The following is a 13,977-nucleotide window of genomic DNA, read 5'->3' as shown; positions in this document are numbered from 1 at the left end:
AAATATGTATAATGTATGTATAATATGTATATGCATTTTTATATTTTATATATTTTTTTAATGTATTTTTGTGTATAGCAACTCAAAGCAGTCAGGCAGAATTTGTTGTTAATCATGAAAGACCAATTTTCATTGCTTCTTACTGTATTTTCTTTTCTTAAATGATTTCTCTTGATAAACAAGTCCATCTGTCTGGATCCGACACATTTGGCCATACAGGCTATATAGCAGTAATAGAAGACTGCATAGCCGTTAAGGATCATGCATAATGCTGGATTCTTAGTGCCGCGGATTACTGATTTTATATGGCAGAGTTAATTAATTGGTAATTAGACTAGGGATTTCGAACGTTGGTGACAGTGAAGTCATTGCCACATCCAGTTTGATCGAAATACCTATAAACATGAATAGGAGATGTATAAAAATGAGCAGTGGTTTTAGGAATCGTAGGAAATGTGTGTTTGTATTTGTTTTGATTGATGTGTGTTACTTCTAGAAATGTTATTGGTTAATAGATGTAAACGGCTGCTGTTGCATTCACTGATGTGTCATAAATGTTATAAGACAGAAATATAGCTGATCGGTCTCTAGCCTTTATCTGCGACAATTGTGATTTTACTAAAAAAAGATGTTTTTGGTAAGTTGTACCAGTCGAGCTACCTGACGAGCTTTTGTAGTTGTAAAGGCCACTTTTACAGCAAATCCAATGGATTTTTTAGAAATAAGATACAAGCTGATAATAGATAGTGGAGCAACTGACAGCTTGTACTGTTGACGGTAACAACCAGTCAGGAATTACTTCTTGTTTTGTAGTCTGCACTTAAAAAAGTGAGAGGTGGCGTTTGGTTGGTTGTTAAAGGAGACACCCCCACCTTTCCTCCTGTAGGCACAATGAACTACCTACAAAATGCCTGATGATATTCTGAACCATTATAGTCCATGACACTGTTCACATCTCTGCATTTTCATCCAGTATATTACTTAAATTCCTGCAAACAGCATTTTTTTTCTATCTATCTATCTATCTATCTATCTATCTATCTATCTATCTATCTATCTATCTATCTATCTATCCTGGGGGACGATGGGAAATCTCAAAGTTTTCCCACTAGCACAACTAATAGTAATACAGGATATCCTGGTCTCACCTTTGAAGCAGAACAGCACAGCGTGTTTGTTTATTGCTGAATTAGGTGGCACATGATAACCCAGAGGACATAGTACACTGTGCCATCATTTTGCAGGTGTGTGAGTGCTTTTGCAATGCATCATTAATCTGTACCCAAATCGTTACCACATGAATAGGTTTTAGAATACAGGTTCTGAGTATAGTAGCTCAAATGTATCCCAACCTTCCTATTTCAGCCCCTCCATTGCGGCTTTTTCATAATTCAGGCTCCTGATGTAAGTTGAGATACAAGAAGTATATGATCCTGGGGCCAGTTTACCACACATGAGATAATGAAATATTTCTGCTCTCTAATAACTTTGAATTTCACTAAAAGTTGCTGAATGATTTGCTTCTTCTTACTGCTTTCTGTGCATTTTAAAGTCATCGGAGGACAATTTGGTGCGGGCTCACGGATCGGTCTGCCTAATGCAGAAATTAGCTGGTCATTTTAAGGAGCCAGGACATTTTTTTTTAATTGAAAAATCACAAAAAGTTGAGAATCATTGGATGACATAATATTTTAGGTGCCCTAGCTACCCGATTCCAGGGATTGGCCCTTCCTTGGTTTTATGCATTTCCTACTAACATAGGAAGATGCTTTTATTACTATGGTATAGAATGCACAAATAGGTAGCTATGGCCAATATAGAGAGCCAAGGCACTGTCTTATCTCAGTGTAGAAAATGATGAATGCTGATTGACCAGATTGCTTGTAAGATGACACGAATATCCAGGATCTGCCCATTATTGCTGCAATTACAGATGGAAAACATTAGTTGCTTGATGCAGAAAATTGTTGTCACCGTTGCCGTATGGCAGCACAAAAGGATTTTCAAAAGTGCTTCTGCAAGCATTCGCTAATACTACGATCACCAATCAGCATTGGCTCTCCTTGTCTACAAGCCCCTATACAGTCAAATACAAAGTAGGAAAAAGCAGTGAAACGTTGCTGTAGATATTGGCTATGTGGCCTGAGAGAAGAGCGCCCCTTTACACTGATTTATGCAATGGCATTTATGGATTTAGCAAGCTCACATAGGTGTTCTTGTTTTCTATTTCTCAAATAGAGAACCCCCTACCAAGCAGAAAATGAATTTGCACTTTCTAGTGCAATAATACCCACAGCGAATTAATTGCTGCCTTGCTGTCCATGTTTAAGCGAATCCAAGACCACAGGAATTAAGAAGACTGTAGTGGTTTATATTATCAGATATGCATATATATATACACACACACATTATATAAAAACGCAAGTGAGTTTTTTTTCTCCATCCCTCATGTTAAAGTTAGAATGTTAGCTCTTGTGGCAGGTGATTGATTTTTTCCCCCCCCCGTGCTGCTATCCCTGTGCTCAATGAGATGGATGTGGCGCTCGGCTATCTGTGCAATCAGCGTGACAGGAATGTCAGCTTCACCTGGCTCTGTGGATGCAGCTGCACGGCAGGGCGTGAAATGCTCACCCCACTGAACACAGGAGAGAAGCCCGGAGACACGCTGACAAGGGTGAAGCTAGCTGTGAAAAAAAAGGCAGAAAGAGTGATAAAACCAGACACTCACAGCATGGAGAGCGCAAGGCAAGGAGAGCTTCCGAATGGATATGTGTGACCCATACTCTAATAAAGTGCATGCTTAACACATTTTTTTTACACGATAAAGTAAATGAGCTGCTAAAGGGATCTGTTTGGAAGGTACAGCCAATCGGTTTGTGGGACTGAGACCGCATCAGTTACAGATAGATGAATTAGTGCCAGTTCTGATGGTCTCGGCCCTCCTGTTGGCATGGATTAGTACCAGTGATGCCAGCAGACCTTTGAGTGCGGCATTCCTATCAGCTCTGTAGTTGCATCCATAAGGTCTTGCCAGCTTTCAAAGTGCTACTATTCCATATTTACCAACTGGCGCCCAGGGTTTTATAGCTAGGGGGCTTCTATTTGTTTGCATTTCAAAATTGACCAGTTACCTTTAAAGTAGTCTTTTTCCCAGTGTTCAGTTGATGTTCTGTTGACTCCTTAAGTTGACACTAACTGAAAAGCAGTATTTATTACTCCATTTTAGATACAGATTTGTAAATGCTCATTTTAGAGGTCATCTGTGTGTCTAGGAATGTGATCAGAACTTTGAGAGATTCTGCTGTTATTCTGCAGTTAGGTGAGAACAGACCCATAGAGGTGCATTCATCATTGTGCATCACCTTGGAGCAGGAAGCAGAACCTGCATATGTCAGGAGCACATATGGCTGTTCAAGTGTACAACGTACATATATTTACAGACTTTACACAGAAACAAGGCTTTTAGAATCTTAACATAAATTGAGTTTTACATAAAGTTTATCACATATCTGTGTACCTTAGAGAAAGAATATAGATTCTCTTTTTATAAATAATATAATAAATATGTTATCTGTAGTCAGTGTGTAAGACAAGCACCACATATAGAGAGCTGAAAAGTCCCTAGAAAGTAATTCTATTTCTATAGCACTTTTCTCCCTAAGGACTCAAAGTGCTCATCACATTAGTGTTGGTGCACATAGGCATTGAAGCCGCCATCTTGGGTGCACTCAGTAAAACATCATACTAGGGCTGGTTTCAACTAGGAGACAATTAACCTACCAGCATGTCTTTGGATTGTGGAAGAAAACCAGAGTATCCAGAGGAAACCCACTCACAGGGAGAATATGCAAACCCTATGCAGATAATGTCCTTTCCAAGTATTTGAACAGAGGACCCCAGTGCTGCAAGGCAGAAGTGCATAACATGGATCATCCTCAAATGTGTTTTATGGCATAGAGCTCAGGCCGGCCGTTTTTTTACTACGGCCGGCCCGGAGGTGGTTAAATATTAACATAAATGTATCTTATTTGTGTATCACTCAGCTGGACTATAATATATATATAATAACATAATCTAAAATATACAAATTTGTAAAATGAACGTGAGATTGTAGTCCATCACAGGAGTGAGCTTGGAGCGGTGACTACTTTACAACACACACAGGGACCATGGGTAACAAAAGTAGCCACTCTCCAGAAGGAAGGACAGTGTCAGCACCAATTCAGAGATGATTTGAGGATCTGCAGCCGAGTGATACACGAATAAGATACATTTCTGTTAATAGTTGGGGTACTTGAATCCATTTGAATCCGAGCTCTCTAGATCTGAGTTTAGTGTCACTTTAATCCAGTTCCTGGGAACCAGCCTGGGTGTTCGAGCACAGAGGGACTAAGCGCCGGTACTGCTGTGTGCAGCACCGGTGTGTATCTCTGAAGCCCTCTTCAGGCTAATAACTGAATGGGAACTCGTGTTAGTGTGTCAGAAATCTTGCTGACTTGTCTGTGATCCTTCATGTGTTTCGCTGATTCTTTTCCATGGATCACATTGCCACCTTAATTCCGCAGCCATCCTGGCCTCAGCCTGATTGTCAGTCTTGCTGTCTGGAGATGACAGGGTGAGAGGTAAACATCCACCTTTCATGCTGTCACCTTCCACTATTCAGCCACTTTACTCTGCTGTCATGTTCTTGGCAACCTTTTACCCGCTTCCCTGCTGATGGACATGCTGGGTCCACGTTTACATTCTGAGGAATTCATTTAATGAACTGGAGGTTTTTTTCAATGTTCTTAATAATCTAACAGTTCTGTGACCCTTGCAATAATAGATGGTAGTTTTTCAAATATCCTAACAATATGATATCACTAGATGAGTAAGAGGGTGTAAGCTGGGATCCTTTGTGACTTTATAGATAAGTACTATGTAGCCTATGTTATTTGCTATCATGTAATCAATGGACTTGTGATTGAACAGATATGTGAAATTGAGAAACTATCAATACAGAGGAGGAAAACACAAATGCAACCCAAGTGACAACAGCAGAAAAACTACATTGGATGCACTGTGAATGACATGAAAACAGGAGGCCCGAATTTGTTACACTGAAATTTGGGTTATAACCTCTCTGATATACTTTAAAATTCCTAAATCTTAGACCTGATCCTAAAAGCTCCCAGATATGGCTGCCAGGAGTAATATAAGGAAGTAGGTTACCCTCTGCGCCTGTAGAATGATTAATATGTCCTTGCTCTCACATTACTGAAATACATTAAACTTTTATCGTTTCCCAACGACCACATATATCAACTCAAGTGTACAAGATGCTGGTGGGGCATATACTTGAAGCATATAAGTGTATGTAGTGTATTTCTACAGGGCTGTGCCTGTATATGACTGTATGGAAATCACACTTGTTACATACTCCAGATATGAGTATTCAGTTTCATTTGTAGCTTCATATGCAGATGTGTGTAGGAGATTTAGCTGTAGTGCATGTTTGGCCCATTTTACAGATTAATTGGCTTCCCTGTATGTATGTGTTTTATTAAGTAGATTTAATAGTCTGTAAGAATCAACAGTATATATGTATGTATACAAAAGTTTTGATGGGTATGCAGAAAAAACAAAAACCCTACAGTTCACATTAGGAGCTCAGGAAACAGCATTTTATGTTATAGGACCCAAAAATATAATGACTTTCCAAGCGAAAGACATATCGAACTTTGAGATTTGAAAGGTTGATGTTTTGGAGTATGATCGCACAGACTAAGCACATAGGATGTAGGGTATCATAATTCTCCAAAGATGGGAGGACACCTCCATGGTTCTCCAATCCATGCATCTTGAGGCCTAAAGCAGAAAGGTTTGCCAGTTCTGGGCTAGGAAACTTCCCTAGAAGCTGGCATTGTACACGTTAGGCTGGATAATGATAAATTCATTCAGTTCCATCCATTTAGTCCTCATCTGGAATTTGCAGTTCAGTTTTGGGCTCCAGTTCACAAAAAGGATGTTCTGGAACTGGAGAAAGTGCAGAGAAGGGCAACTAAACTGATGAAAGTCATGGGGGAACTCAGCTATGAGGAAAGGTTAGCTGACCTGCATTTGTTCTCTCCTGAGAAGAGGAGATTAAGGGGGGACATGATTGCTATGTATAAATGCATAAATGGCCCATATAGTGAGCTTGCTGCCAAATGATTCACTTTAAGGTCACTGCAAAGGAGAAGGGGACATTCTTTGTGTCTGGAGGAAAAGAGGTTTAACCTTTGCATATGGAAAGGCTTCTTCAGAGTTAGTGCAGGGAAAATGTGGAATAGACTCCCCAGGAGCTAGTTTTAGCAAGCTCAGTTAACTGTTTAAAAAAAATCTGGATGTTTTCCTAAATGCACAGAATATTACTGGATATTGACTTCTTATAAGTATAATAAGCCATCCAGAGGTCATCAATGAAAACAACATAAGGCAAATGGGGTGGAGATTTTTGCAGATGATTGTGGCAATCTGTGGCCAGTTGCATGAGAATCGTTCATGTAGTTTAGATCGTAGTTTATCTTATTATGTTTACACCCAAGAGTAGATTATCATTCTCTCCCTTTCACTCTTTATTTCCTCTTTATTTCCACTTTGTTTTTCTTTGCTTCATTCTTTGTCATTTATTATTGCTCTGTTTATGATCCCCTTGCCCCATTTCTTTTATATGACTATTATTATTCCCTCTCCTACACAATCACACCCTTCCTACTTCTCCTGTGTATTTGCTTCACCCCCCTCCTATTCTTTCCCACCCTCTCTTCATGGTCCTCAGGAAGAAGACAGTTTGAAAGCTTTCCGCTTCGCTCTGGGCAGAGTCTCTGCTTTCCAAGCCAATCAGTGGCAGCTCTTCAACCCCAGTGGGGCTCGGCAAACATTAGATCAATAAGTTATTAGCACCATTCTGTCAGCTGTAATGTGGAGATTGATTGTGCGGGAGCCCTGGTTTGCTGGCTGCCACTTCCCCTGCCTGATGAAGATGACAGATTAAGGGAATAAGAGAAAGGAATTAAGAAGTCTGTGCCATCAGACGTGTCACGGACAGAAGATACGGCGGCCTCTATGAGCGTTTGTACCAGATTCTGGCGTGTGTACTTTAGGGGCACTTCACACAGTGATAGGCACAGTGGCAGAGCTCTCCAAAGTCACTTTGGTTAAGTGCTGCATCATTAACTCGGCACAGGCAAGGTATGCCATTGCTGCCTTCTAATGCTGCTTCTCACAGCTGTGTTTGCTGCAGGTTGCAGTTTAATAGCAGTGAGAGCTCCAGAGAGGAGCATGGGGAATGAGAAGTAGGGAAAAGTAACAGCCAAAGAGACAAAGGGGAGAAAAAGAGATATCTAGATCAAGGGGAAAAGGATGAAGGGAATAGACTGAAGAAGACAAAGAGAAATCATATGGGATGCTGGAGAAGAGAACATAGCTTCTAGCTGGAACGCTGATCCCGCTGACTTGTTTAACATACTAATGCAGATCTTGTGTCCGTGTTTGATCCAAATTTTTTGTACCAAGGTACCTGGGAAGATTCACTGTCTCTATTTGCCCCGATAATCAGGAAAGAAAGTGATGGGAAATCTTCCAATGGGGTCACTTGTTGTGGTGACATGTGCCTAAGAGGGGATTTCCTTTGGAAAGATTCTCCAGGGCACAAAGTAAAGGGACAGCAAACAAAAACCAAAACAGGGCTTCTGACTATTTTATTCTCTACTTCGCCCATAACTTTAAACATTTTTGGCCTTTAAATTATTAAACCCAGAATTATATTTTTTCCCATGCAATGGCCTATTAACGCAGCCGTGAAGTAGTGGTTTTGGATATAGAGGCTCTGTGTTGCAAAGTGTGGTGTGATTGAAACCAGAAGGCCCTGCCCTTAACGCAACAATAACCAATCAGGGTGCACTAAAAGTACTTTGCATGATTTTAGGCTCCTTGTTTGCGCTTTCCCTTCTCATTACTCCAGCGGCATACACTGTAAACTACAATAAACGTTTACAACCAAATTGTAAAAATGCAGTATAACAGTATAATACATACTTAAGGGAAACCTATACTGAGAATAAACATGGAGTCTACAATTGCTGTTCTCTCCACATGAAAATGCTAGTTGCCAGACCTCATCAGTCCTCTGCTGTTTTTTCACTGCCCAATTGGAAGGCTGGGGGTGGAGAGAGGACACCACTATATTCAGAAAATGTAAGGTGTCATCCACCTTGCCATGCTATGTGAGATGTAAATCTCAGGACAGGATGGAAATACCCACATTCCGTGTCTGGAGTTCCGCTTTAGATATTACAGGCTGTCCTTCCCTACACAGAAACGTGTGTCCTGTGTGCTCCTGTAATAATGCAATAGTTAACAGGTTTTGTGTGTGTGCATGCCTTGTAGCTGCTAGGATTCTTTAGATCCCCTTCTTAAATAATATAACAACAGTAAATTTAAGGTTAAATGGTCTCTGTAAATGCAAGAGCAAAAATATTCCCCTCAAGTCGGCTTTTATGTAAAACCCTTATTAAAGGGCAATGGCCATATCCACAAAACCCGGTTTCTCGCCTTTAAATCCAAGTCTGGAACAGGCCCCACTTGGAGAGGTTCATCCCTAATTGAATGCATTCCCATTTAGGCAATCTGTGCACCAACCTTTGGCTTATCTCGCAGGCAGCCATAAGGCTTACACAGTAACAAACAGAGAGCAGCGTTTCACAACAGCTACTTGTAGGGTTGAGCTGAAGCATTATTCATCTGTGTATAGAACACAGTGCTCTGAGTGAGCAGGCAGCCATGGCAATGGTTCAGGATTCATGTCTGCTTTAGCAAATATATTGTTTACCTGTGGTTAGGTGCAAATGACACACAAAACATTTCTACGTAAACTTCTGCCTTACAACAAAGTCCCAGCATGCCTTTGTAGCTCTTACAAAGAGAAGGGAAACTACAATGGATTACAGTAAGGCACACATTACAGTATTGGTTTATGTTAAAAAATCTGAGGGTTTAATGTCACTTTAAGTATTTATTAGAAATAAAGAATTAAAAGTACTTTAAAGAGATCTATAGCCAAACCTTTTTTGGCTTTAGTTCTCTTTTGGGTCAATGAAGGACATATACTAATGTACTCCTGTGACCCTAAGTCAGCATATAGTGGACATATAGCCTGCTATATGCTGACAGTGCAGAGCCATGCTGCAGCAGCGGAAGATCCCAATATTGTTTGGATCCACCCTACTGGTTGATTGACAGCTGGCTCTGCCTCTCTAGAGCCACAGAGGAGCAGAGATAGGGAGATAGGGAGATAGGGGAGGGGGAATCCCTGAGCTGAATGACAATCAAACAGTTTGTGAGCGCTCAGTTCTCAATCTATAGAGCTGGCGTGTGTCACATGCCGGCTCCAACTATTGGGTATCTAATATAAGAGTATATTACTCTCCCAAAAGTTCTCCTTTAAATAGAACTAATATAGACATTCTGTCTTGATATGAGTCTCTTGTAATCCCCTGCGGAGAAGATTAGGCAAGGATTGGGACTGGTAACCAGTCAGGACTGGGTCTTCAAAGTGCAATCAGCTACAATATGAATATGCTTGATGGAAGAGAGAGCAAAAGGATGACATCATCAGCGGGCTGCTGCTCCTTCATTGTCCAATCGGCTTACTGGACGCGAGTCATTGACCAAGCTGTACTATTTAACCACAGTGGAGGTAATTTAGTGCCATGATCATGATACATGATTACAAATATTTGGCCAAATGTTTGCATATATGTTTTTCAATTGTGTATTTAGTTGTTGCTTCAAATGCAGGTTTGAAAAAAGTAGCAGCATTTCCAGTATTTGAATTTTAACACCATTCCCAAAACAGCAGCATAAGTGACGAAGTGGACCCTGCGAGCGTGCTGCCCATTAATTCTTGTTTGAGCACTTTTGATATATTAACTGCCCTCTGTGCTGTCATAGTTGGGCTCCCAAACATACATTCATATGGCAAAGCAAGGGCCAATTCAATAAATCATCTTAGAGATCTGGGACACTATCGTAATCAGCAGAAGCAGCCAGAGCCTACCCCTATCCCACACACATCTGCTACACTCGGAGCCAATAAACACAAGCTGTTAAGAGACACCAGCCTGGGTGCAAAACAGGGATCTGTGGAGCCAAAAAGGTGTGTCGAGCTAGTGCACATTCTACAGAAATACCAGATACACACAGCTTTGAAACATTATGTGTTTGAAGATATTTGTATCTGGTATGTCTGTACAATTCTAGGTACTTCCAAAGTAAATCAGTGGCCTAGCATAGATTTTGATGTACCCAACATCTAGGCACTATAGACAGTGTGATTATTCATTGAATGCAATCATTTTCCAGAAATCGCTGGCATCTTCCATGTGTGGTCTCTTTAGTTTTTAGAGCCTTGACAGTTTGTGCTTAGACCAAAATTAGTTTAGCCTTCACACTTTGTACTAATGAACTGATTTTAGATGACAAGCTGCGGAAATTAGGTCCATGGAAACCAAAACTAAGGTGGACACACTTCTTGAAATTGATGGAACTTTGGCCACAACTTTAGCAGACTGTCTGTGGCTCTGTTGCTGAAATTTCATCTCACTTCCTGTTCCTGTATCACCAAATGAAATGGCAATCAGCAGGAAAGCGACCATGAAATCCTAATATTTATTACAGGTATTTATCTAGAGCTGACATTTTACGCAGCGCTTTACATTCACATCAGTTTATTTCATAAAACCTTTGCTTGTGAACAGCACCATCATTGCCCGTCAACAGGAATGATACATGATTTGAATGCAAAGCTACATGGAACACAAATGCTAACAGTGAGCGAGCGCTGTCCTGTGGCCTAAGTGACACTGTCCAGCTACTCTTGTACACAGAATGCCTACTCTGTGACAGACAGGCACGTCTATAGCAATCACCGATAACCTCCTCCATGAAAACTTGATAATAGACTGATTATTTATTACTAGGGCCATTTGCTACAGTGCTGCAATGTATCTGCCCAGAATGGAGATTATTAATGCTTTCTCTGTCTCCTGTCTGACTCTGGCAAGGACTTCCACAACTATAAAATATAATAGGGATACCTCAGATTAAATTGTTAACTTCAGCACTGCCCTTGGGCTCCACTGTAACGAATATGGCGGATGGAGGTCTCCTGGGTCCAGTTAGCTAAGAGAAGCCTTATTTGACATTATCAATATATGTCTCACTCTTCTACGGCTGGCTGGGTAAACCTGACAGAATTATTTGCTCCTTATCCATATAAGATAAAGGAATTTATATACTCAGCAAGTTGTAAATTAGATTGAAATTAGGCTGCACTCATTAAATGGTTATTTATGAGTAATGGGTGATTACTATGGTAATCAGAAGTTAGTAGGATGTTTGTTTAGAGGTTTCGTTGTTCTAGTCTGAAGGGGTTAAGCTGGAGCTTCTCTGTTGAGTCCTGGTATGTGCATGTCAATTGCTGATGGTGGGGAGGATGTCTGTGTATGTGTTTCGGAGAGGGTGAGTGTGTCTGTGTGTGGGTAGGCTCTGGCTCAATGTACAAGCCTGTAGGTTCCTGCCCTTCCTTGTCTGTAACGTTCCTGGCAGCGGCACACGTTGAAGGTTGCATGGAGATTTGCCAGTGTTTGCAGAATTCGTGACCAAGCATACCGTCTGCGACTTTGTACAAACTTCGCCTGTGCTTGTTTGTCTGCCCTTTATACCACCACAAAACGAACGCTTGCTCTGCCTCGGAGACAGCCACAGCCAGTTGTCTTGTTTTTAATGTATTTAGTTGCCAACTGCCTTTGGGACAGTACCACGCTTCGTAGATTTGTCCACGGTTTGCAAAACTGACCAGCTGTTCTATAGATTCTTCTGACTCGTAAGGATGAACTGCCATCTTTTTGTTTACAATGTTATTTTCTTGTATTTACTAAAACAAAAAAAACTGTATATTCTGATTCAAAAAGAATTTTAGAAATGGATATGTTGCTTATGATGGTCCTTTTAAATGGCAGTGCACGATAAGCTCAGCTATACCAACCGAATAGCGAAAATTAGGGACTCTTTAAAAAAAAAAAAAAATTAGAAGCTTCTCAGTTTGGAGTTGGATAACAGCAATCCGTGTAAAATTCAGATCCTGTTGTCACAACTTGGATAAGTTTGCATTTTTGCTAAATTCTGTTTAATCACGCATTTTTTTTTTAATTTGTTGCGCATGTTCTTTATAAATTGATGTGCCATTACTATACAATGCTGTTGTGATTATTAATAAGTATTGGTCATGTAGGAGGACAAAGTAGCCTTCTTTAATTTGCATTTACAGTCCACACACACACAGCTTGCCCTTTTAGTGGAGGGCTCACTTTTCCTGTAAGATGCTGCCTCCATTCTATAACAAGCCCTTGATAGATGAGAATTTGAAGCTTCCAATGACAGTCTGCCTCTTCCTTCCTGCCGGCGTGTAGCTGCATCAGGCTCCCAGCCTCCCCCCAGCCACATAATAGGAGGCTATTGATTGGAAATCTGTGCAGGGGGACGCTGTAATTGTATATTAGATATTTGCGTTGGCTCGCAGAGCCTCACTAATGCAAGCACGTCTGACGTTTCCGTAGCATGCAGCAGCAGAAGGGCAGAGAAGTGGGAGAGACAGGCAGGCACAGGAGGCGAGACAGCTGTGAAGACAGAGAGACAGCCAGAAGCAGAGAGAGATAGAGAGCAGGCGTGTTAAAGAAGCCTTGTTGAAAAGGAAGCCGAGTAGAAAGAATCCCAGGCTTCTTCCCACTTGTTCAGCACCAGGGTCTGGGAGCTTTGGAAACACACAGGAGACAGATGATGAATCTCAGTAAGAACATCCTGCATTCAATATATTTATAGCTGGAAATTTCTCCATTGATCCTCCCTACATGCGCACGGGCTGATCTGGGGAAGAACAAAACACTTGTATATGTGGCTGCGCTGCAAGTGGGCTTGTCTTACTGTTACCTTATCCGTTTTGTTTTCTGTATTACCTTAACTCCTCTGCTGCCAATATACTTGCCTCAAACGGCACATGTATGAACACAAAATGTGCTTTATGTGCTTTACATTTCAGGACACCGTGCTGATATCTTATTGGCTCTAACCTGTGCCCTTTTCTTTTGTTCTCTTTTTGTAGATGACTTTTTAGACAAGAAGCGAGAATGCTCTCCCAACAGTAACAGCGAGTGCCCAGTGGAAAGCAAGAAAGCCAGAAGCGAGTCTCCGAAGGGTGAGTGGTTCCTTAAAGCTGGCATTGGGGCGATGGGGTGGGGGTGGGGGGTGCACTGTGTAGCCTGCAGAGGGGCGTGGATGGAGGGAGGGAGAGTTGTCAAGGTGATGTGTTGTCAGAGTGTCAAAGTGGAGTGGGAGGGAGGAGGAAAGGGCCACCGAGAGGATAAAAATGCCTCATTAGTCCACCCTTTCATTGCTAGCAGGGACATTACTCCTCGGCGCCCTAATGATATGCTCTGCATGCAGATGGGTGTTAATGAGGCGGCTAAAACTTTACATGATGTCAGCCCAGACATTAAGCAGTGATCCAATCCATTCCTAGCTGACAACAAGGAACTGTATGAGGAAGGGCATTGTCAGTCTCTGGCTTCTCTATCTGGCAGCTGCTTTTACTCAGAGGCTGTGTATGGGACTTGTGTGAGCTCTTAAACTCCACAACAGTTCTTTCCAGGCTTTGCTATTTTACTCAAGCAAAAGCAATTATTATTATTTTAAGATATATTTTTTTCTTTGGGAATCTCCTAGTGCTAACAATTTAAGTGTGTGTGTTCATTATGCCTTTTATTGTTTGTAAATGAAATGCCTTTTTTTTATGTTATTAAATTTGTAATTAGGATAATAATAGTTAAAATAATGAATGGACTTGTTGGTAGAATGCATTGTGATATTTCATACACTCACTTCAGAAAGCAAAGTGGCTCA

The 13,977-nt window shown here is 41.1% G+C and overlaps 1 protein-coding gene across 6 annotated transcripts in view; it reads left to right on the top strand.

The window, feature by feature from the left end:
* Nucleotides 1-13,977, top strand: part of SAMD11 (sterile alpha motif domain containing 11) — a 162,812-nt gene that overhangs the window by 108,427 nt on the left and 40,408 nt on the right. For all 6 annotated transcript variants that reach the window (XR_001941295.1, XM_018557513.1, XM_018557512.1 and 3 more), the window contains exon 6: nt 13,181-13,273. Coding sequence is in view for 5 of the 6 variants with exons in the window: in XM_018557513.1 (XP_018413015.1) it covers nt 13,181-13,273 (93 nt within the window). In the remaining variant the exon portion in view is untranslated. The remainder of the gene's footprint in view (nt 1-13,180; nt 13,274-13,977) is intronic.

The sequence above is a fragment of the Nanorana parkeri genome, unplaced genomic scaffold, assembly GCF_000935625.1.
Source record: "Nanorana parkeri isolate BGI_ZX_2015 unplaced genomic scaffold, ASM93562v1 scaffold287, whole genome shotgun sequence".
In the NCBI taxonomy this organism is placed as follows: domain Eukaryota; kingdom Metazoa; phylum Chordata; class Amphibia; order Anura; family Dicroglossidae; genus Nanorana; species Nanorana parkeri.
Note: the sequence above shows the minus strand (reverse complement) of the source record. Positions and strands in the feature narration are given on the sequence as shown.